This window comes from Neopelma chrysocephalum, unplaced genomic scaffold, assembly GCF_003984885.1.
Source record: "Neopelma chrysocephalum unplaced genomic scaffold, ASM398488v2 Primary Assembly neopelma1_25, whole genome shotgun sequence".
Lineage (NCBI taxonomy): Eukaryota > Metazoa > Chordata > Aves > Passeriformes > Pipridae > Neopelma > Neopelma chrysocephalum.
In genome coordinates, this window is record NW_020897694.1 from 10208319 (window position 1) to 10230710 (window position 22392).

The 22392-nt window shown below is 41.3% G+C and overlaps 1 protein-coding gene across 4 annotated transcripts in view; it reads left to right on the plus strand.

Moving 5' to 3' along the window:
• The window catches only part of FAM124A (family with sequence similarity 124 member A), a 45098-nt gene that overhangs the window by 4063 nt on the left and 18643 nt on the right, over positions 1-22392 (plus strand). For all 4 annotated transcript variants that reach the window (XR_003532820.1, XM_027674406.1, XM_027674405.1 and 1 more), the window contains exon 2: positions 6370-6401. Coding sequence is in view for 3 of the 4 variants with exons in the window: in XM_027674406.1 (XP_027530207.1) it covers positions 6370-6401 (32 nt within the window). In the remaining variant the exon portion in view is untranslated. The remainder of the gene's footprint in view (positions 1-6369; positions 6402-22392) is intronic.

The following is a 22392-nucleotide window of genomic DNA, read 5'->3' on the forward strand; positions in this document are numbered from 1 at the left end:
CAGTCAGAATGGGTTGATTAAATTATCAAATGAATAGTAGAATGGTTGGGGTGAGAGGTTGTTTTCATGTCTCGTGTTTCTAGCTTAAAGGGATTCAACATTATGACTTTGTCATCTGTATGGTAGTCCTTCAAAATGACATGTCAGTCTCTTGTCACATATTTCATCCATCTATGAGAAACTCCCAGGAACACAAACCAAGGCCCCTTTTTTTTCAAGGCCTATTTTTACCTTGGGACTTCTTTTGTTTTTTGCTGAGACTTTCACTTTATGTAGACACATCAGTCCAGATATGTCATGGTACTCAACTTGTCTCTGATTTGACATTGGAATAATGTAAAGTTGAGCTGCTTATCACAAATCGGGGTTGAAGCACCATTTCTAACCAGATTTACTCACTGGAATGAAACTGTTTGGTTGAACCTCAGGGCAGGCACACCTGCAAGTGCCTGGCACTGGGGCTAGGTTCTGAAAGCAAGGTTGAAACAGACTTTAAATCACATTCTGGTGGCCATGGGCTCTGTGCTGACACCCCTGATGGCTAGGTCCCAGCAAGCAGTGAGGTTCACTGCAGCGGTGTGTATGTTCGATGTTTGGTATAAATTCAGCTTCTTCTGTTGCTAGTTAAGAGAACGAGGACCTTGGGAAGATGACCGAGCCTGGCTTTGGATATGTGGATACGTGACACCTGATCTGTCCCTCTGGGAGTACTCAGTGAATGAGTGGTGAGCAGAGTGTGCAGGCAAGTGTGTTCACTAAAGCACTGAGTGGTCCTGCCTCGTCAGATGCTTTTTGGAAGATTACAAACAACCTTTCATTCTTATATGATAATGATGATGATGTCTCTCATGTGGAGTCGCAAACATTACTGCTGGTAATAAGCTCCTGAGTGTAATGGTTAGGGCTGCACGATGGGAATCCGTCATCTGACTTTATCACTCTGCTAGAATTCTAGAGCAAGGATTTTGAGACAAGTGACTCTGAATTATTCCGTTTCAGTCATCTTGATTACACGAGTAGAAGTACAATGAAGGTAAGAGATTTGCATTGGACTGGTATTAGTGAAGCAGATTGTAATCTGATCTACAGGAATTTGGTGAGAAGAAACCCAAGACAGAGCTACCATGTCAAATCTTCTAACTTGTGCACGGGGCTTTAACTGCTATAAAATACTCCCATGTGCCCTCTGGAGCACTTTCTGAGGAGGGAAGGTAAAGAAGCTGTTAAACATAGCTCTTAATATGTAACAGTGACATCTGCAACAACTCTATGTAGAGAAGACATGGGAAATGTGAATCCAGCAGATGCCGTTCCATCGGTCCTAGGCAAGTGAAGGATGCAGACAGCAGAAGAGATTGTAAACTTTCCACTATTTCGTTTTGGAGAGGTGGGATTAGGAGCCCTGCTAATGGAGACCATGGGCATATTGGGGTGTAGTATTATGTTAGAATTACTTGAGATCTGTTTGTTTTAAACAGCAGACTGCCTTGTGGAAATGCTGCACGGCTCAGGAACCTTAGTTCCAGCCATGCCAGTGCATTAAACAGCATGTAGGGGTGTCCCTGAACACCAGGACAGAATTGTCCATATTGTTGAATACTTAAAATGGTTGATGGCATCAGTTTGAATGGGGCCATCTAGCTCTCTCCCATGTCATTCCTGGGTATGTTTTACCATGGGCCAAGGACTTGTTTTGCCATGTTACCATGGCTCAGGGATCATTCCCAGCAGGCCACTCACCAGTATGTTTTGGAAGGCAAGAGGTTTTAATGGTACAGGTGCAGACTGTTTCATGGCAGTTGGCCTTGGTCCCAGACAGTTCTCTTGGGAATATTTGTTTATTACCATAGCTGTCAGTGCTGTATCTCTTAACATGATGCTGTGCCACAGCTGATCAGTGTGCCAAAGAAACACAAGCACAGAGCAGTGCTGATGTAGCTACATTGCTTGTGTGATTCAGAGCTGTAATATAGCCATGTTTCTTACCCAAAGAAACAGTGTTTTCATATACTGTACTCAATGACTGCAAGCTGCACTAGCAGCTACTTACTGGTATTCCCTGGGATGTTTCCCTCTCTTGGGTATTTTCTCTGTATCACAAATCAGCAATGAGCAGTGCACGTAGATCTCAGAGGATTGCTCGGGATCTTTTGTGCTCCTGTTGCTATTACCCCTCTGATAGCACACAGTTGTGATCCTTCAATGGCACTAATGGGAATCGAGGTCCCACCTTTATCTCAAGCTCCTACATTCCTATTTTAGTGTCTTTTGACATCTTCACAGCTCCTCTTTGCTGGTGGACTGCTCATTGAGGACAAATTCTTTGCAGACTGGTGTGTTTTTTGACTTATCAATGAGCCTTCCTTTTCACTACCTCACACTGTTTCAATACCCTTTTTGATAATTTTTTTTTTCTCATTATGTGCCTATAAAAGGAATAGTCCTCTATTTGTTCAGTTTCTGTCCTGAATGTCTCTTTCCTTTTATTTATAATCTAACATCTCTCAGAGGAAATAGCTTGCTGCAAGACCATATAATTAGCCTGGAACCTCTGAGCCCCAGCATGGCCCCCATCTGTCACCATTAAAGACCATGAGTGTTTTACTCTTAAGTTATCCTAATGGGAAATTCCTCTTCCAAGGGAACTGATAGAAGCTGATACTTGGGATGTTTAAGCAGGAATGCAAAGAACGGGAAGGAACAAAGTAGTTTGATGTCCAGAGAGCCTATATGCCCCAGGAGATGTTTATTTCAGTACTTAATTTTTCTAATGCATGGCTTTGTCAAAGGGAATGCTTCTTGTGTGTATCAGTCTGAAAACCTTAAAAGACTTATACTAACTTCAGAATTTAGTGTCCTAAATAAGTGATTACAAGGAAAAATAATTATTTTGTGAGCCACTTACAAATACATGCCATGAATCTGAATGATTTGTGCTAATGTTTTGAAAATATTAAGGATTTTACTAGCAGTGTTATATTTGTTCTCAAGGACTAGATACAAGACAAAGAAAGGAGCTGAAAGGAGGACAAAAGGTGATTCATGTTGTCCCTGGTAGCACACAGAGAGACTCGTATTCAACCCATTTGGTTTTAGACATGTGACAAAGGGTCCTACATTAGGAATGTTGTTTTTGTAGCCTTCTTCACTAGACACAGTTAGGGAGACACACTTCAGACCTCTCCTTTTATTGACAATAGAAGTAGCTTGTGAGGGTGCAGTCCTCATTTTGATATATGAGGTTGACATGAGCTTAATTATCCTTTTTTTTTAATTATGTGTATGTCAGTTATGCAACAGACATGAATTAAATATTAGGTTGAACAATATTAGAATTACAAAAAAAAATACAATTCTAAAGCCTATTAAAATGTGTCTGTGCAATTAGTCTCCAAGCACACTATTGTCTCCTCCTTTCTCGCTCCCCATCTTTTTATTTTTCCTCTTGTCTCATTTTTCAGGTCCTTCATGTAAGGACTGCTTCTCCCTCAGTTCAGGACTCATTAGTTCTCCATGTCCCATAATGTGCCTGCAGCACTTTGGGATAATAAAATAACAGTGTGAAGTAATAGAATGCTGCTACTACTTGCAGTAAGCAAAAGGCAAAGTGTTGTCTTGCTTCTATCTGAAATACAAGCAGTGCAGACTTATTTTGAATTAGCTGCCAACTGCTGAACACAGATACATTGAAGGACAGCCCCAGGCTGTTTTGAAACAGAAGTGCAGAGTAAATGAATCCTTGCTTGGGATGCTTGAAGGCAGCTGGATGCATATTGCTTGCCTCTAGGCCTATGAGGAGTGACATGTTACACAGTTTTCACACCCTTCTAAATATACATGGTGCCAAATGACACTGACGTGACTTGCTGCTGAAAATACTATGCAGTTTTATGGCTTGCATAGCACCTTAGCCAGCTTCTGGGATCACTTCCCCTTGGTCCCTGCCCAGCGCTGGACCAGTGATGTGTGTACATTGCCCAGCAGTAGGAAGAAGGTCTTCTTCTCTGCTCATGTTGATGTGTTAAAAAGATAAATTACTTGTTGGTAGAATTGCCCTGTTAAGGATTGGGACTTGACATGCTTCAGTGATCTCCAGTCTAGGGGAAGGTTAGCAAAGCTTGGGGAAAGGGATTTACTGCTGATAGTGGGCACAAAGAATGCAGAATTTGTGGGCCACAAGGACATTTGGCAGAACTCCCAAGATAAGGAAGAAACTAACAAAGCCAACTCAGCAACTGTGAAGAAATGAGGAGATTGTGGCCAGCAACTCACAGCCCACTGAGTCAAGAAACCCACCTACTCAAGAGAAAAACTGAGCATGTGGACTAATTAGCATGAGATGTGAGAGAATCATTAACCAATAGAAGGTAGAATACTAATCAATAAGAGAACTCTGTGACTTGTAGCCAATGAACAGTGATTTCTTTGTTTACTACAATGTATAAACGGTGTAAAGTTTTGATATTAGGGGAGCCAGCTCGTTGCGGGTTACCACCAGCTACTACTTTGTGCAAATGAGAAGAAATGGAAATACCTTGTCTTCACGTGTAAATTGGTGCTGTGCACCGGGCAGCCTACATTTGGGACAACAGTGTTATTACTGCCTCTGCCTTTCTCAGCTACACCAGAGTCCTGGAGGCTATCGGTTGAGGGATAGCACTTTATTCGTGGAGAAGGTGCTGTGTAACAGGTATTCATGGGTGACTGATAGTGGCTACTAATGGCCTAATCCTGTGGTCTCTGCCAGTGTGGCAAAGATGTTTGCTTGCTCCCTGGCATTATCAAAGTGGCTGGGGGTACAGGATTAGCAAAGGAGAGTGAGTGAGGGAGAGCTGCAAGCCCCCATCAGCAACTCTCTCCCCAGCATTGCCCATATCTTTTCCGAAAGTTAGGATAACTTCATGGCACTTGATGGTATTAGTGCATCTTTTTTCATGAGTATTGTGGAAAATTCAGATTGTGTCATCTTTCACTGATCCAGCAGGCTTGGCAAAAAGATTTGGTCTCATGGTCTTTCTCACTTAAACCAGCAGTCTTGGCACCTGATCTGCAGAAAGTTGAGTGCTAAGCACAGAGCTGTGAAATATGGGGATGACTGTAATTGCTTTGTTTCTTCTGCAGAGATATGTCCATATTAAAATCAAAACCAGATACTATAGCTATGTGGGATTGATTGTCCTTTATTCTCTTGGATACCTGAGAGCCTAGAGCATGAAGGTATCCTGAGAATATGCTTAGATGGTATCCACTTCCACACAAATATCTTAGGAGTCAAGGCTCATATGGTTTCTTTAACTTAAAGAAATGTTGCAAACTTGCTGCAACTATTATATAAAAACAAGCATTTAGGTTTGAATCCAAGAACTGTGTTACAGCTCCCTGAGCACTTTAACTGTTATTTTCAGGGCACCGCAGGGCATAAGTGTGAAATGTTAATTGTGGCAAAGTGCTCTGGAGAGTGGGGTCTGTTTTGGGGACCCAGCAACTGGGAGGGTGGAGGCTGTGTGACTGGGAACTCCAAGCCGAAACACCTAGAAGTCATAGGTAGGGTCTCAGAAGTGGGGGTTTTTTATTAATTCTTTTTAGTATTCCGTGATGGTGTATTTTATTTACCTTTAGTGTTTCTGAATCATCAGGACATAAATGGGCTATGTCTTAATCAGCCCAGAATGGGGTTTTCAGGAGATTGGGGTTAGTGCAGCTGAAAAATTAATTGCACTATTGCTCTAAATACTTAACTGCTCTAACTTTATCATAGGTAATCCAGTATGCACTGAACTAGAACCAGTGGTTGTATAGTTTTATTGAGAGATGTCTTGAGGAGGAAAATGGTTTCCTAAAGCAAAAAGCTTTGTCATCTAAATGTTTGTATTTTAGCACTCTTTTTTTTTCTTCCCTGCCATTTGTGACCAAAGAACTATAAAAATTCTGCTCTTCCAATTGAGTTCTCTTAAAAAAAAAGAAAAAAAAATTCTACAAAGCAACATTTAGAGATCATAAAGTGAGAAAGGTGAGGAGCTGAGTCAAAGTCTAGTAAGACTTCTAGTCCTGACCTGTGTCTGAAGCAGACTATTTTTTCCTTGTAGAGAGCCTTCTGAGCTTTTATTTTAACACCTAAAGTTAGGTAGCGTGAATGCCCTAGATAAAACCCTAGTTGCTCTACTCACTTTGCTTACATGTCAAAATTCATGTGAGATGCCAGTTTTTCTGAATCAGTGTTCATAACTTGTTCCAGTTATTCTCTCAGCACAAAAATAATGCTAAATGGGCATTAAACTGTTTTAATATACAGTGTCTGTTATGTTTGGTAATTTTTTTTGTGATCTCTTTTCAGTGTAATAAATTCTAACTAAAATCATTGTCTTGCAGGTCTGAGTACAGCCGTATGTCCTCTACCAGCAGTGAGTATAACTTTGATTATTTTTTTAAAACAGATTCTTGTATTTTCTATTTTTCTGCTTGCTTCATATTTATTAACATCAACCTGATGTTATTGATGGAGTTCACTTTGACAGAGTAAAGCCCCCATTCCTCCTCTTCTTGGATCTATGTCTAGAAACAGCATAGAAAATTAAACTGATTAAATATTTATGACCAAAATATAAGCCGTGGGTAAAGTCATAAATATTGGAGCTCACAAGTATGCAAGGCAAAATGAGAATAAAACCTATAGACACTGTGTGGCCAGTATGAATGGGCCCTTCATCCGAAGGAGTTTGCAGTGATGAATGTCATTAGAGCTGGGGAATGCAAGAATAATTGAATTATTGTAAGCTGGTGCCAGTGAAGCACTTCAGAGCAAATTTTTCTTTGATTTCAAAGATGGTAGAGGCTCTAATAAGTGTCACAGGCTTTCCAGGTATTTACAATAGCCAGTTGAATTTCAAGTTACCCAACTGATAAAAGACGAATTCTGGTGTCTGGATTATTTTTTATTTATTTTTCACCAATGCAAAATGACGATTTTTTTTTTTTTTGAAGAACAAGGAGCACTTTTTCAGTCCTCTTTCTACTCACTCCAACCACTTCCTTAGTTGCAGGACATACTGCATCCTCAGCACTTTGAAACGCAATAATGCTTATTCGTGCATGGCTACTAGTATCTCTCTCTTGTCAAACTGCAAAGTGATGCCCGTCTCCCTGGTTCACACATAGACATGAGCTTTGTTTATGCCAAGCAAGCACATCAAAAATTCACAGATGACAAATTGTGTTTTGTAATCTGGATCTTTAGGAACCATGAAAATCAGAGGGGGAGAAAGCTGTCAGTTTTTTCTCATTCACACGTCCTGACTGAAGCGTGGAGAGTGTTATTTTCTATCTCCCATGGTCTTCAGTGAAGGACTTTTATTGATTGCAACAGGAGCTGGATCAGACAATTTTTGTAATGTCTGGCTCATGAGCTGGTGTGACTAGCAGGGAGCTCGCTGTCTTTCCTCCATCTGCTCAGTGTGTGTGTGTGTGTGTGTGAGAAAAAGAGAATTTAGTGCAGCTTTTTCCTAAATTCTGTTATTTAAATAGATTTCTGGATTCCCACTGTCAGACATAATTTTTGAAATGACTGGGAGGCAAAATCCAGGCAATCAACTTCTCATTATAGTAAAAGCATATTGGATTTGACTGGTTACACCAGATGTATGCCCCAGCACTTCCTCAGCTCACAATTCCAGGTAATGGGTTGGGGAATATGCTGCCAACTTCCTTGTCTTTTTGGGTGTTGACTCAATTATTTGCCTAGTAGAGGCAGCTAAGTTCAGAAGACAGCTTGTAAGTAAAATGTTTCTCATCTAAAAATTTGGTTTGGATCCCTTACCAACTTTGCATGACTGCTGCACATTTACAAATAAAGGTAACAAATTAGATTTGTAAGTCCTTGTTTTTATTAAATGAGCTGTTCTAAGGGGAATTTTTTTTGTTGTGTGGCAGCTACAGTTTGTCATGTTAACTGTGGGCACCTCACTATCTTGCTGGCCACGCTGTCCAGTGTACGTGGGGATTGCAGATGTATTTCAACATGAGTAATTTGTCAGTACAAGAAGATATTATCATTCCAGCAAAGACACACAAGTTCAGGAGACAGGACAGTCTCCTTCTTTCTCTTTTCTGCTTCCAATGCAAATTATACTGATACAGCTTCACAAGTAGTATTATTTAACTCTGTATTTGAACGGGTTTGTGGGGTTAGTTTGGTCAGACAGTGCAAGAGTAACAGAAACAGTTATATAAAAGAATTTCAGTAAAATAGAAATACTTTAATGTCAGAGGCTGGTAGTCAGTGGGTACATAATGCATTTGAAGAAGAGATTACTGGGGAAGAGAGGTTGGGAATGAAAGGTGATTTGGACCTTTTAATTTCTTTGGGGAAAAGATTAAACAAGTGATATAATTCTCACTACAGAAAGCAGTCTAATCAATGATGATGTTAGGCCCTAATCATAAAGCAAAATAAACTGTTGAAAATTAAGAAGCAAAGAATCTCAATTATCTATAGCTCCTTCATCTGAAGCTCCTGTTCCAATGAAGTGGAGTTTATCTAAACCAGAAGGATCATAAGCTAATTTGGTTTTGCGGGGGTCTTTCTAGATGAATTCCACTGGACAACAGTTTTCCACAGACATGGCAAGAAAAGGTTAAGAAAGATTTAGCAGGTGAATTAACTACAGCTGCCTATGTCACCGCAGCTGAGCAAACTGCAGGACTTTGCACCAATGCAAAGGTGTACAGTAACTCTACACCCCTCTAAATCAGAAGTAGAATCTCATTGACTGCTATACAGCAGTGGAGGAATCATTCTGTATATGTGTTTATTTTTAGTACTTTTTTTCCCTAAGCATATGGCAGCAGTTATCAAGTATTACTTCAGCGGTTCAAAGCCCTGCCTGGTGGATTAGTTGGACCTTGGGTCTATGCAACATCTCTCTTTTCTTTTTTTCCTTTGTGTCCCAGCTTCAAATAATCAAAACCTGCTTTTTTACTGTCAGCATTCATCTAGTATTTGTGGTTTTGTACAGCACGTAATTTGGGAAAGAGTATCAAAGTTTGTAGAATGTGGGTATTTCTGCAAGAAAATGCAGCAGCTATCTGCTGTGCGGACTCTGGCTATTGTCAGCATGACTGTGCCACTTTACCGTTTCTTATTGAGTAGAGCAAAAAGGCCAGGCAAACCTGTCCGCTGGATGCTGCATTTTGAAGTATTACAGTTTTCAAAGGTTCAGCAGTATGATTTCAGTGAAGAAAAATGCTGATTATTTTTTTCTGAATTTTGGTGTGTATAGTCATTTTTCCCTTTGTTCTTTAGGGGGAAGTGTGCTTTGTCTTGTTAAGATGTTTTGCATATTGGTGTGCTCTTCATTAGTCTAGGAAATGTATTAACCTTCTTTTTGCTCATATTTTTAATTACCTTTTCAATTATGGTTTTCAATTACCATTAGGGATCCCTAATTTTGTATGAGAGAGAATTGTGCTAGGCGCTTTACACCCACAGAAGAGACCTTTACCCGAAGTACTTAATACCAAAATATAAAGACCATAGGTGGCATATGGATACAGTTGGAATCACAAAGAAATAATTAATTAGTGTTGGCTGGCACAATAAGCAACAGTCTCTGTACATCATCATTTTAATTATCTTCTGATTGCTTTGAGCTATGTGTTTCAGGGATGATTTTTGACCAGGGAGGAGGCGTTTTGATGGGGGCTGCTTACTACCTCCTCTTCATAATCTTTGCCTTTATGATAATAGCTCTTCAGAAAGACCCAAACCAGAAGTGGACATTTTGAAGAAAGACTTTTGTGATTTGTATCATTCACAACGGATGAGAGGAAATGGCCTCAAATTGCACCGGGGGAAGTTTATGTTAGATATGAGGAAAAATTTCTTCACTGAATTGCGGTCAGGCATTGGAACAGGCTGCTCAGGGAAGTGGTGGGGTCACCATCCCTGGAAGTATTCAAAAGACATGTGGATGTGGCACTTAGGGATATGATTTAGTGGTGAACATGGCAGTGCTGGGTTAATGATTGGACACGATGATCTTAGAGATATTTTCCAATCTTCATGATTCTATGATTTTAAATATTCCATACCTAGTCAGCTCTGGAGCCATACAACCAGATTGTCTTAGAAATAATTGTGGAATTGAGGGTTTTGCTTTTGTTTGGTTCTTTTTTTAGCTAGGCAGTGAGGTAGCTGCCTGGATACACATTTGTACTGATCCAGGTAAGTTGGTAAATGAAACATAAAAATGGTCCCTTGTGGAAGAGCTTAGAACATTTGAGATAGCAAAACCCTGTAGCACGCATTAGTTCATGTTGTGCTTCTCAATGAGGTAAAGGGCTCGCTCACCTGCTTTGCAGTTGGAAAGCTGGTAATTCACTTTCCCCTGCTCCCCTGCCTTTCTTTAGCAGCTAGGAAACAGCTGAGTCCTTCTGGGGTGTTTTTAGGTTGTTCATACTCTTCAGTGGTAAACCCGAGAGCTGGGATATTAATATTTTATTTCCATGTTGCACATACCCATGTTTCTAACCCATGGAATTTCACCCACTTTCTGGTTCTAAAAATTAAGCACAAGAAAGTTTGTTTTGGCAGATTTAAGATATGTGAGTTACTGAGCGTATTTCCTGTTAATAAATTTTCTATTTGATATTCTGTTCCTATGCTAGTATAAATTCAGATCTCTGTTTTGGGATTTGGTCAATGTTTGGTCAACATTGTGTCAGTGTCATTTGCATCAGCTCCCTGGGCTGTGACCCTATGGGAAGTCCACACTATAGCAGGCTCCTGCCAGAATCTGCAGACCTTTGGAGAGAGGAACCCACACTGGAGCAGGTTGCTGGCTGGACTTGTGACCCTGTGGGGAACCCACACTGCAGGAGTGGGTTCCTGAAGGATTGCACCCCGTGAAAAGGGACCCACACTGGAGCAGGTTTGCTGGCCAGACTTGTGACTCTATGGGGAACCCACACTGCAGTAGTGAGTTCCCGAAGGATTGCACCCTGTGAAAAGGGACCCACGTTGGAGCAGTTCATGAAGAACTGCAGCCTATGGGGAGGACTCATGTTGGAGAAGTTCATGGAGGGCTGTCTCCTGCGGGAGGGGCCCCACACTGGAGCAGGGGAAGGACTCCTCTCCCTGAGGAGGAAGCAGTGGCAGAAACAACGTGATGAACTGACCGTAACCACCATTCCCCATCTCTCTGTGCCACTGGAGGAGAGGAGGTAGAGAATGGGGAATAAAGTTAAGCCCAGGAAGGAGGGAGGACTGGGGGAAAGGTGTTTTTAAGATTTGTTTTATTTCTCATTATCCTACTTTGATTTAGATTGGTAATAAATTCAACTAATTTCCCAAAATCAAGACTGTTTTGCTCATGACAGTAATTGGTGACTGATCCCTCCCTATCCTTAACTCATAAACCTTTCATTATATTTTCTCTCCTCTGCCCAACTGAGGAGGGGAGTAACAGAGTGGCTTTGGTGGGTACCCAGTGTCTAGCCAGGGTCAAACCACCACAAGATGAATACAGAAAAATGGCTTCCTGTTACTTCTGTGTAATTTCAAAATCTGTCTTCAATGAACTGTTAAAGATGATGAAAACTAACCAGAAGCAGGAAGAGGAGTGAGTTTGATTTGGGCTTTGAAAAGTCTGTCACAAAGCTTGAATGTCATAATATAGTTGCCTACTTTAATTTAGGTTAGTTCTTACTGATTCTGACCCAGGCACTGCTGGACTGGGTATTTTCTAAGTCTGTTTCTCCAAACAATGTAATTTAATGAGTGTAAGGATGTAATTATGTTCTTTTATTGCTATACAAAGATATACTGTAGTCTGTATTGTTACTTATTTCCATAGAGAACTGAGATGCTTTTACAATGGCTAGCAATGAGCTGTATTAAATACAATTGTAAAAATAATCTACAGTGGGCTTGGCAGCATTATGCTGTTTTTCCAGAAGGTGTTATTATAAAAGAAAGACTAATTAAAGTATGAGGAAAAATGCAAGAGGAAATTGGACCCAAATCATGTAAAGTCTTAGCCTGCAGCATCTGTCAGTGTTGCAAATTCAGATGTTCTGTATAGTAGTGAAATCTGAAGTGTCAGCTCCTGTGGAAAATGTATCTGTAAAATAAAATACATCTTCTGTATATCTTGCCTGGCCTGTGTTATACTGCTAGGTGTAAGGAGCGATGGTGCTTCCCACCATGTCTGGGTGAAGAAGGAAAATGTAATTGTAACATGCCACTTAGCAGTCTTTGACTGTGCAAAACATGTTATGTAGCTGGTTGTCATCAAGTTCCACCATGATGAAGGACCAAATGCTTGCATACGGGATAGAAAAGTATAGTACTGAATCACAAAGTTAGGATTGGAAGGCACTTTTGGAGGTCAGGCACAGTCATGTGTAAGGACATGCAAAAAAGAATGTGTAACTTGAAATCAAACCTAGATTTGACTTTTATATGCCAAGTGTGTGGCAATGACCACAACACGCCATTCCCGTTGTAAAGACTGAAGTTCCTGTTCAAATCTGTACAGCTTGGAGTAACCCATGTATCTCTGTTTTATATAATTCAGAGTTTCCCTCTTTGGGATCGTTTAGCATGCACCAAGCTATGTGTCCCATGGTTAAATTATTTCCCACTGGCTTAGTGCTAACTTGGGATTTCTGTAGCGGGGGTGTAAGCGTACCCTAAACAGTTACTGGACCAGAGCTATGAAAACATTGTTTTCAGTTGTTTTGTGTAGTCTTTTCTGTCTGTATCCAGTCAGGGGTTTTTTTTCCTGTCATACAAATACAGCAAATGAAAACTGGACTAGTTATTAAAAAAGAATAATGTGTATGGATGACAATCTGAATGTTTTTCTAGCTCCTTTTTAAAGCACACAGTCATAATCAAAACCATATAACCAAACACATCCTCTTTTTTTATTACCAAGTATAATTCAGAAGCATAGGAAGTCTTTGATTGACTGAGCTATCAAGTGCCATACAGTTCTAGTAAAAACTTAGAGGAAATATTTCAGAGAAAGTTAAATTGGATTATTTGATGATGTGGGTTAAATTTCCCTCTGTGGAAGTGTTACTACTGCTGTCCCAGAAAACCACAAGGAGCTAGGCAGCCATTTAGTGGGTGTTTTACCCTGAGAAATGGGTTGCAGGAAATCCAAGTTCAGCTGGTACAGTGATGAGAATGATCTGGAAATGGTTGTGATGTCTGTCTGAATTGTTAAAGCCCAAAGAGGGAAGCTAAAAAGTCCCATGGCAACTTCTGACTCAGAGGCACTACTTGGGATAGAACAGGAAAAGCTATCTGAGTCACTGAATCAAATAACAAAACACTTGTGAAGGCTGAAGCTATTGAGACAGTTTCTACTAAATGTGCACTGTTTTGACAATGCCAACAATTAGTTTCCTCATTTTATGGCCACAGTGCATTATCGTGGTGTATTTCCTTTAATGTGAACTTTTAAAATAAATAAATAATGTTTATTTATGCAAGCTTGCTGGGGAGCTGAGACATTTGGTAATTGGTGCATGCCACATTCTAGAGCAGTCGATGTCTTCTGCCTGCCTCGTTTTTGTTGGTACAACATATTTGTTAATTAGTAGTTTAGAAAAAAAATGGTATCTGTGATTTCTGAAAGGTTCATGAAATATTTACCAGGTGACTCCTGGCTTCCATCATATGGGACCAGGATGAAGCACCAAAAAAAAAAGCATGCTTTCTGTTCCTGCTTCCCTTATCCATCAGATGGTACAGGGTAGATCTTTTGAGCCACCTACTGCTGTCAGTGAAAAGATTATGAATGAAAAGATTATGAGATTCAAGCTAATTTTCCACTATTGTCAAGTCTAAATGAGTCCTTTGCTGTAATGCTAATATTGTTTGTTGTCTACAGAGACACAAATGTGGCAATGCTTGACCATGTCTCGGGGTTTGATCCTGTATTTTCTTTGGACATGTCTAGAGTGTAGTTGTTTTGCTGTGGCTTCTGCCTGCTCTCTGGCTTTTCTCTGCCACCTCTTTCTGATATCAGGAGCATTTGTGCAAAAGTGCAAACTCATTAAAAGAAGAGGTCTGCCTGAAAATTAACATTTATAGCCAAAACAGTTTTCTGACTGCCACCAGAAGACACAATCCTTAATACTTCTTGTCTGAGGGCTTCCTTTCAGTATGTTCAGCAAGCTCTTTCAACTTGCATCTAGACCTGACATGTGGGAAGCACTGGAAACACTTAACTGGGAATACTAGGGGGAAGAGTGCCAGCAGTAAAGTCTTAAATTGTTTTAAGCCCATCATAAAATCACACTCTCAGTTAACTAGAGTACATTGTGTGTGGTATGGAGCCATTGTTCGACCAAATTTGTTAGCTGCTCAAGCATACAGTGTTTCTTGGGGTTTTTTTAAGGCAATGTTCAAGCCCTTTTATAAAAAACATATTTTTTAGAATCTCAGCTTTACATAGGAGTCAAATTTTAAGAGAACACAATACCTGTAATCACAAGACTTTTAAAAGTATGGTGTTGGATGCAGTTTGTACAGCTTTTGATTTACTAGTGGCTACTGATGGGAGTTTTACTGAATTACTGCACATTGCAACACTGTACAGAATTTGGTATTTATACTGAAGATCGGTATCTGGGTTCTTGCCAAGTACAATCTTTCCATATCTTCCTTTAGGAAGATTTATGATTGGGAAGGACGTATTTTTATGCAAAACTTTTCTTAAATGGAAATCTGCAGCCATTTGGAATACTGCTTTCTCTGTTTCAATTTCATGCCCTTTTCCCTTCCCCCCCCCACTCCTAAAAAGTGAGGTGATTTTTTTTTTGTTGAATTCTACATACAATATGAAATAACAATCAAACAAATTAATGTCATAGTTGAGCATTTATAATTAACGCACCTTCCCTATATCTCTCCACTGGACTGAATTTAGCAGCAATATAGGCTGTCACATGAAGTCCCACATCTTACTCTGATGGCCCAGGCGCATTCGTGCCAGCATCACCAAACTCACTGGGTCAAATCCTCTGAGCAGCAGGTCACCATTGTGCTTCAGTTCCCCACTCAGGGCTTTCTGATTACTGTTTGTTCTTGTGCATTTCTGAAAGACACAGAGTGGCAATTGCCAGCTGTTTTCCATAGATCAGGAATACTCATCAGGATATCAAAATAAATTTACCGTGCTGTTTCTGTTGTGGGTATTGGGTATCCTGTGAGAATTAATCTGTGTGATGAAGACATTTAGTCCCTAGAGAGGCAAATGGATGTAGATCGTGGCTTTTGAGTGAAGACAGCTGAAACAGTCAAGATAGTTTGAGGATGCCAAATCATGTGAATCTATTTTGCAGCATGTGCAGACTGAGACAGCAAGACAGCTCTCAAATTGTGGCAAACTGTGTGGAAGGGAAGAGAGAAAATTACAGCAGCTTACACCCAGGAATATTTCTGTAAAGGTGTATGAGTACACCAGCATTTTGGGGTTCTTACTTTTCAGCAAGTTAGCAGCTTAATCTGTGGTTGAGGAGAGTATTGAAGGCTTCAAGTGCCCTCCAGAGGATAAGCAGATGATAAGGTTGTTGGCTTTTTAAATTGGAATTCTGATTATTTCTGACACTGCTGTTGCCAATGAAACAAGGTGTCAGCAGCATATTTTGAGAGAGGAGAACAGCAGGCAGTAAGAATAAAGGAGCTCACAGAGAAGATCGTAGCACTGGCAGAAAAATCTTTCTCTCTGGTAGTGTTTGTAAGGAATTGCCAAGCAGTTTACTTCCTTGTAACCGTGGTGTGAAAGCACCCACTGTAGGTTCCTAAGGTTGTCTGCATGAAGATCCAATACACTGTCTTCTCAGAGCTGGAAGTCTTTTTTTTACTAGGTGCTTAATATACAGTAAGCACAGCCTTTGCTTTGATATGCCTACAGGCCCCATAAAGCCTAGGTAAAATACACGGACACACCAAGGAGAAAGCTGAGGGCCAGGGACATGGGATTACACAGCCAGAAACACAGTATGACATTCTCATCCCTTTCCTTTTACCCTGTTTCTCTGAAGGGAAACGTGATGTGAATATGTGTCATCTTTCTTCACAGAGACACTAAATTCCCACAGGTTTCATTGGAAATAAATGAAAGGCAGTGGGACAAATTTTTGTCTCCACAGAGAAAAAAGACTGTAATATGAGTTCGAGTTACCTCTTTTCCTACTCTCCAGCTGGACAGTCAGCCCACAGGCAACACACATCCCTGTATACCAAGCATGAACTGTTTCTTGGCTGCCAGGTAGTTTGGGGATGAGTGAGAAAGCTGTGAATCAAGAGATGAGGGAAATGGGGACCGAGGACATATCTGTGACCTAAGGAGTGTCTCTGACTCTTAGCCTTACTATGAACAGTAAGCCACCTGACTACAGGAGCCAAAGAAGGTGGTTTTGGAGGATGTAATGGAAGATATGATAATCACATAGTTCAAGAGTTTTTCTTCTGTAACACTTATCACAAAAATACTTCACATTTGACAAAGAGTACAGCAAGATAAGATACTAGAACAAGAATGATTTTCAAAATATGCGCATAGGCACAATTTACCCTCCATTTTAGTTTCACAGTGAGGCATCCAAGATAGAAGGGTGTACAGTAGAGAGTGATGGGCCTTATCTGAAGTTTTGATTCTGTCTCTCACCTTGGGCTACAAAGGGAACCAAGTACAGCCAGCCTCCTGATGGAGGGACATCCTTCAGGTACCTAACTCTCCCTGGGATGACTCTGTGCCACAATAATTGTGATTCCTATAAAGAAGATGGGGGCCATATGGCTCTGAAAAGGGCCAAGGCAGTGATCTTGGCACCATAGACCTGATGCCTGCTCAGCTGGTGCTACGAAAAAAAAATCTAGGAGCCGTAAGCTGGGGTGAGATAAGAAAGGGTTTAATTATGCCAAGGCAAAGATGTTACACGACACGCGCCGGGCTGTGCCCGGGATGTTACATTTATAACAATATCTGGCCAATCCTAAGTGTGTCCACCCTATAACTTTTGGCCTGGTCCACCCCCTGGCCCGCCTCTTGGAATTGGGTCTGGGGTGCTTTTTGGGACCCCCTCTTCATCATCTTCATCATCTTCAGGGTACAGAGAGCAGGGTGACCCAGTTCTTTGACTCTGTCCTGCGGTTTAGGCCAAGATACAAGCGTTCTCCAAACAAGACAGGCTTGCTTTGACTAAGAGACTAGACATCTTCTACTAGATATGGGAATAGGGTTGATATGGGGGTATGGAATGGGGTGAAAGGATTAAGGAATGTATAAACTAAGGGATACTACGGGGAGGAGGGAGAAAGGGGTTTATTTCTAAAATCTACTTCTATTACCTATAAAACTTATAAGGTTTACAAAATTAGAAAAATAAAAAGACATTAGGGGCTTAAGGCATCAGACCATATGACTGCAAATGGGAGAGTGAGCATCAGAGTGCTTTTGCATGATCCATGTAGGACATGTAGCTACACAAGTGCCCAGGCCAATAGAGGGGAGTGAGCAGGAATGCATGGAAAGGTGAAGAATGTGAGATGAAGTGAGATAACCCCTTTCAACAGCAGCTTAGGTTGATCATGCAGTTACCCTTAGGCAGGTCAGGGGAAGGTAATATGTAGAGGAGGGACGATAATTCACTGGAGCTGTAGCACACTGAGGCGTTTCAGCAATAACTGCACCATCTACATTGCCTTTGCTTGATCATGCAGGGCCTCTGTGGACATTAAGTATCAGTTTTTGATAAGATTCATTCCCTCAGGGTTGGTTGAATGCTGTACACTAAGGGCAATGATGCCTCTTAAGAGTATTCATATTAATATAACAGAGAAGGCTTTTTATCTCCATCAGACAGATACTGGGCTTAATTTTTGAGCTTTGTTTTTGCAATGTTGTTGTTGTTGTAGTACAGCAACTGGAGGAGCAGATTGACCATTTTGCAATGCTTGTTTGTATGCTGGGCTGTTATGCACTGTCTATACTACCTAAGTACAGATGGAGGAGTGACCATCCTGACACCATCGCAGAACGCTCAACTGCAGCTCCTCAGGAAAATGCTGCTCTGAAGGGAGTGTGAAAGAGGTTCCTCCTCTTGGCTCTTTGCTGTGCAGAATATCCCCTTTCTTCTTGCTTCTGAACGTCCTTCATGAGTTTGAGGTGGTTCTCAGCAAAGCATGCTGAGAAGCACATTATCCAGCAGCTCTTCATTCGTCAGGTGCTATTAAAGAGCAGGGAAAGAGAATGGAAGAGCTGGTGAATCTGTCACATCCTGCTTGTTCAAAAGATTATTGATGCTGCATAATTCATCAAAGCATGACTTAACAGTGGGTTCTGGTGCCAGAGGTGTCCAGTACTGCTTCTGTTGCAGCTGCCCATAAAGTGACGCTCCTTGTTTATGAAAATAGCCTCTGCCTTTGTGTCTGTCCATGAGCCTTTCAATTAGTACACCAAAAATGGTCAGTCTTGCCTTGGACTCAGATAAAGTGTGAAGGTCCTGTTCACTGAGAAATTCTACCACTGTGACATTTCTTTGTGTTTTGGAATGTGATTGAAATAAGGAAATATGGACATTTTCTGTGCAACAGAAATCCTGGGAAATATTCAATTGGAAATATTATAGTGCTTTTTTTCTGACATTATTTATACAGTGTTTGGGGCTATTTTACATTCCCACAGCGTAAGATATGTTCAGGTTCCCATGAAGCAGCATGCTGCAGTGGAAAAATGAAAGTTAGCATTCCAATGTTCAGGTTCTCAATGCAATAATACAGGTCAGCAAAAAAAAAAAAACCAAAGTCAAGTATTTTTAGGTTGGGTATTTCCTCTGAGTTTCCTGAATAAAAGATTGAAAATGTAGGTGACTAGAATATTGAAAATATCTGCCAAAGTTTGGAAATGCTTTTTCCCTTGCACAAACTGGGGCCAGGAACCAGTCTGCCTGGACAATCTTTCTTTGTTACAAATTCAGTCCTAGCTCACATACTTTCCAGGTCTGCCTAACCCTGTAGGTAAGTCCTCATTAAATACCTCCTGGCGAGACAGAGAGGTCTTTAGGTTCATACCTTGTTTCACCAAAAGGTTTAGGAGAGATATTTCAGGGAGACAGATACTTAAATCCTTCCTAAACTTTGCTACAGGCTGAGTTTAGTCCACTGGAGAAGCCTGGAAAATCAGATCTCATTTAGGCTGCTGATGGTGACTTCTCCTGCAATAAAAAAGGGGTTGGAACACTGCCCCGAGAAGGACAGGACTGGTTTTTGGTCAAGAGGGAATGCAACCTGGGTCTGTCACAGTGTAAAAGAGGGACCAGACTGCCGGGTCATGGCCATAGTTTTGCTGGAGCAAGCTATGCAAGAGAGCCAGGGCCAAAAAACAAATCAAAGAGGGAGAATTCTCTAATCTAGAATTATGCAGGTGGCATGGAAGAAAACTCTACAGACATTTTGCCTCGTGTTGTTTAATGTTAAATGCATACATACTCCAGGAAGAAGGAGTGTTAGCTCCAGTTCCCCATATTTGCAGATGAGTCTAAGTGCTTCCCAGCTGCTGGGGTTGCTGACTTGATGTTGCACCCACTTGTGCCTGCTTTGGGCCAGGAGCTCTGCCTTCCTGGCCAGCTGCAGCAAAAATGGTGTTACCAGATACCTGAGTCGTCTTGGCATCTCTCATGGATGGTGGCTGCCCCCTCAACCACCACCCTAAGGGAGCAGAGGACTTAACCCATTCCTTCCCTCTTCACTCATGGGCATTTGTGTCACCAGATCATAGAATCATATAATCATTTAGGTTGGAAAAGACCTCTAAGATCATGAAGTTTGACTGTTAACCAAGCACTGCCAAGTCTCCACTAAACCATGTCCCTAAAGGCCACATCTACACATCTTTTAAATACCATCCAGGGGTGGTGACTCTACCACTTCCTTTGGCAGCCTGTTCCAATGCTTGATAATGCTTTTGGTGAAGAAATCGTTCCTATTATCCAATCTAAGCCTCCACTGGTGCAACTTGAAGCCATTTCCTCTTGTCTTATTGCTTGTTACTTGGGAGAAGAGACCAACCCCCACCTCACTACAACCTCCTTTCAGGCAGTTGTAGAGAGCAATAAGGTCTTCCCTGAGCCTCCTTTTCCCCAGGCTAAACAAGCCCAGCTCCCTCAGCTGCTCCTCCTAAGACCTGTTCTCTATACCCTTCCCTAGCCCTTGTCATAGCCATCCAGCTGGGCACCTCTGGCCAGGGAAGGGCTGGGCAGCTCTGGATGCCAAGAAGGTTGGCCTCTGCAGGCACTGCTGTTCCGTTCAGAGTGAGGGGAGAGGAAAGGAATGAGGAAGGCAAGATCATCCTCCACAGGTTTTTCAGAGGTGGCTGCCTCTTTCCATACACACAGCAGGGGATGTAGGCAACCTGTCCTGTCTGTTCTCTAGCCAAGGCAGCTTCAACTTCAGAGAAGTCAAACTGAAATGAGATAGCTGGCACAGACAGACTTGACAGGACCCACTGCTTCCTGTCATATTGTCTTTCTGATGAAAAGATGGTGGTTTCTGGGCAGGGAGAGGAGGGAAGGAAGAACCACAGGGCAAGACTGCCCTTCTGCTTTGCAGGACTTTCTTTTATCTCTGCTCAGCAATATCCCATCGGCAACAAAATAAAAATAATATGTAGAGAAGGACCCATACAAAGCTCAATCATAAAATATCAGGTCTGACAGCCCCACAGAATTTGGGCTGATGCTTTAACCTCTCACACGTGATTAATAATACCTAACAGAAGAGTAAAAAGTTTAGAATTGTAAAATACTCTCTCAATCCTGGTAGTAATTACCTCTTAGCAAAGTTAGTGCTTGCCAACTCAAAAAGAACTAATCCCCTTCTGTCATAGAAAGGGGAAAAATGTAACAGCTATGAGAACTGTGAAGCTTATTTTCAAATAGATGCCTCAGCATTTTGATATTTTCTGTGGGATTAACTAGTAACACAGGAAGGCTAATACATATGCAGAGCTTTCATTTGCTTCTGTAACAATTTGCCGGGGGCAAATAGAACTGTGTCATGAGAAATGGTGTTGTTTCCCCTCCTTCTTTGTCAGATGGAGCAAAAGACTTGTTAGTAACACAGAAACAATTTGCAACTTAACGTCAGTTCAGGGAAAGTTTCCTGTTGCCTCATATTTCTGCTTTTCTGAAGTTTCTCTTTTTCTTACCCAAATAGAAAGAGCTGCCATTTTAGAAGCACAGAAACCACATAATGAAAGGTGTAAAAGCATTACAGGAAAAGCATAACATAAAATAGAACTGAAGCTCTTTCTCCACTGATCTGTTACACTTTTCCCCCCTCAACTGAGTTGCTTCTAGCTCAAAAAAAGATGATTTGCCCTGCTCTATGTATAACCCCAGTTCCTAATGATGGCTTTGTGCTGTGCCTCTGAGGCTGGTTCTGTGAGCATCTGGTGCCAATGGGTACAGGCAGTGATGGCTGCAGAATACTAATGCTGGCACTGGCTCCCACAAGGCTCTGCTTGTGAAAAATGCTTTAGCCATTCAGTGTCCATGCACCATGCTGAGCAACAGGAGGGCAGAAAAGCCATGCTCAGGGACTTTTTTTTCAATGCAGAGCAAGAAGGCATCAGCAACTATGGCTCTCTGCTTCACATTGTTATGCCCAGCCTTCTTTCAGAGCTCCAGTCATTTATATGCATAAATATCAAGCCTGTCACTTGTTGCAGGCTTTGATAGCATTTGTGTAACAAAGGAATCAGAGGGAGAAAAGAGCTGAACATCTTCTATTCCAGTCTTAGAGAATGAATGACTGCGTAGCTATGGTGACTGCTTTCTGGTTTTATTAGATCACTGTCCTCTGCAATTTGTTTTCCTTCCTGTCCTGCTGCCCCATGTGAAGGACCATGAGAGGACCTCCCCCCACACACCCCTTTGTTTTTCTCCCACACTGTGACTACCCCACATGGGGATATCTCAAAGAATTACCTACCAGTAACGATTACCACAGCAAAACCTCTAGCCACACACTGACACAGTTTTTCTTTTTGCTTCAATTTTTTTTTCCATTAGCTATCTGACAAAGTCACTCCACATCACCCATTTCACACAGAGATACAAGAACTCTCATGTAATTGTATTTTTGATTACTTATTTGATTTTTCTCTATCTCCCTTAGGCAAGATGCATGCTTGCTATTTGCTGTGCATGCCATATCTTTCTGCAGCCTCAAATTGAGGCTGATGGTATATTTACCAGCCATCTCTCTCTGGACAGCTATGAGCTGCATCTAGATTTTCTTTGAGCTATTCTGTATTGAAAGACAACTAAAATACACTACTCGTATAAAGCTGCTTTTCCATTAAAGCAATTGGTGAA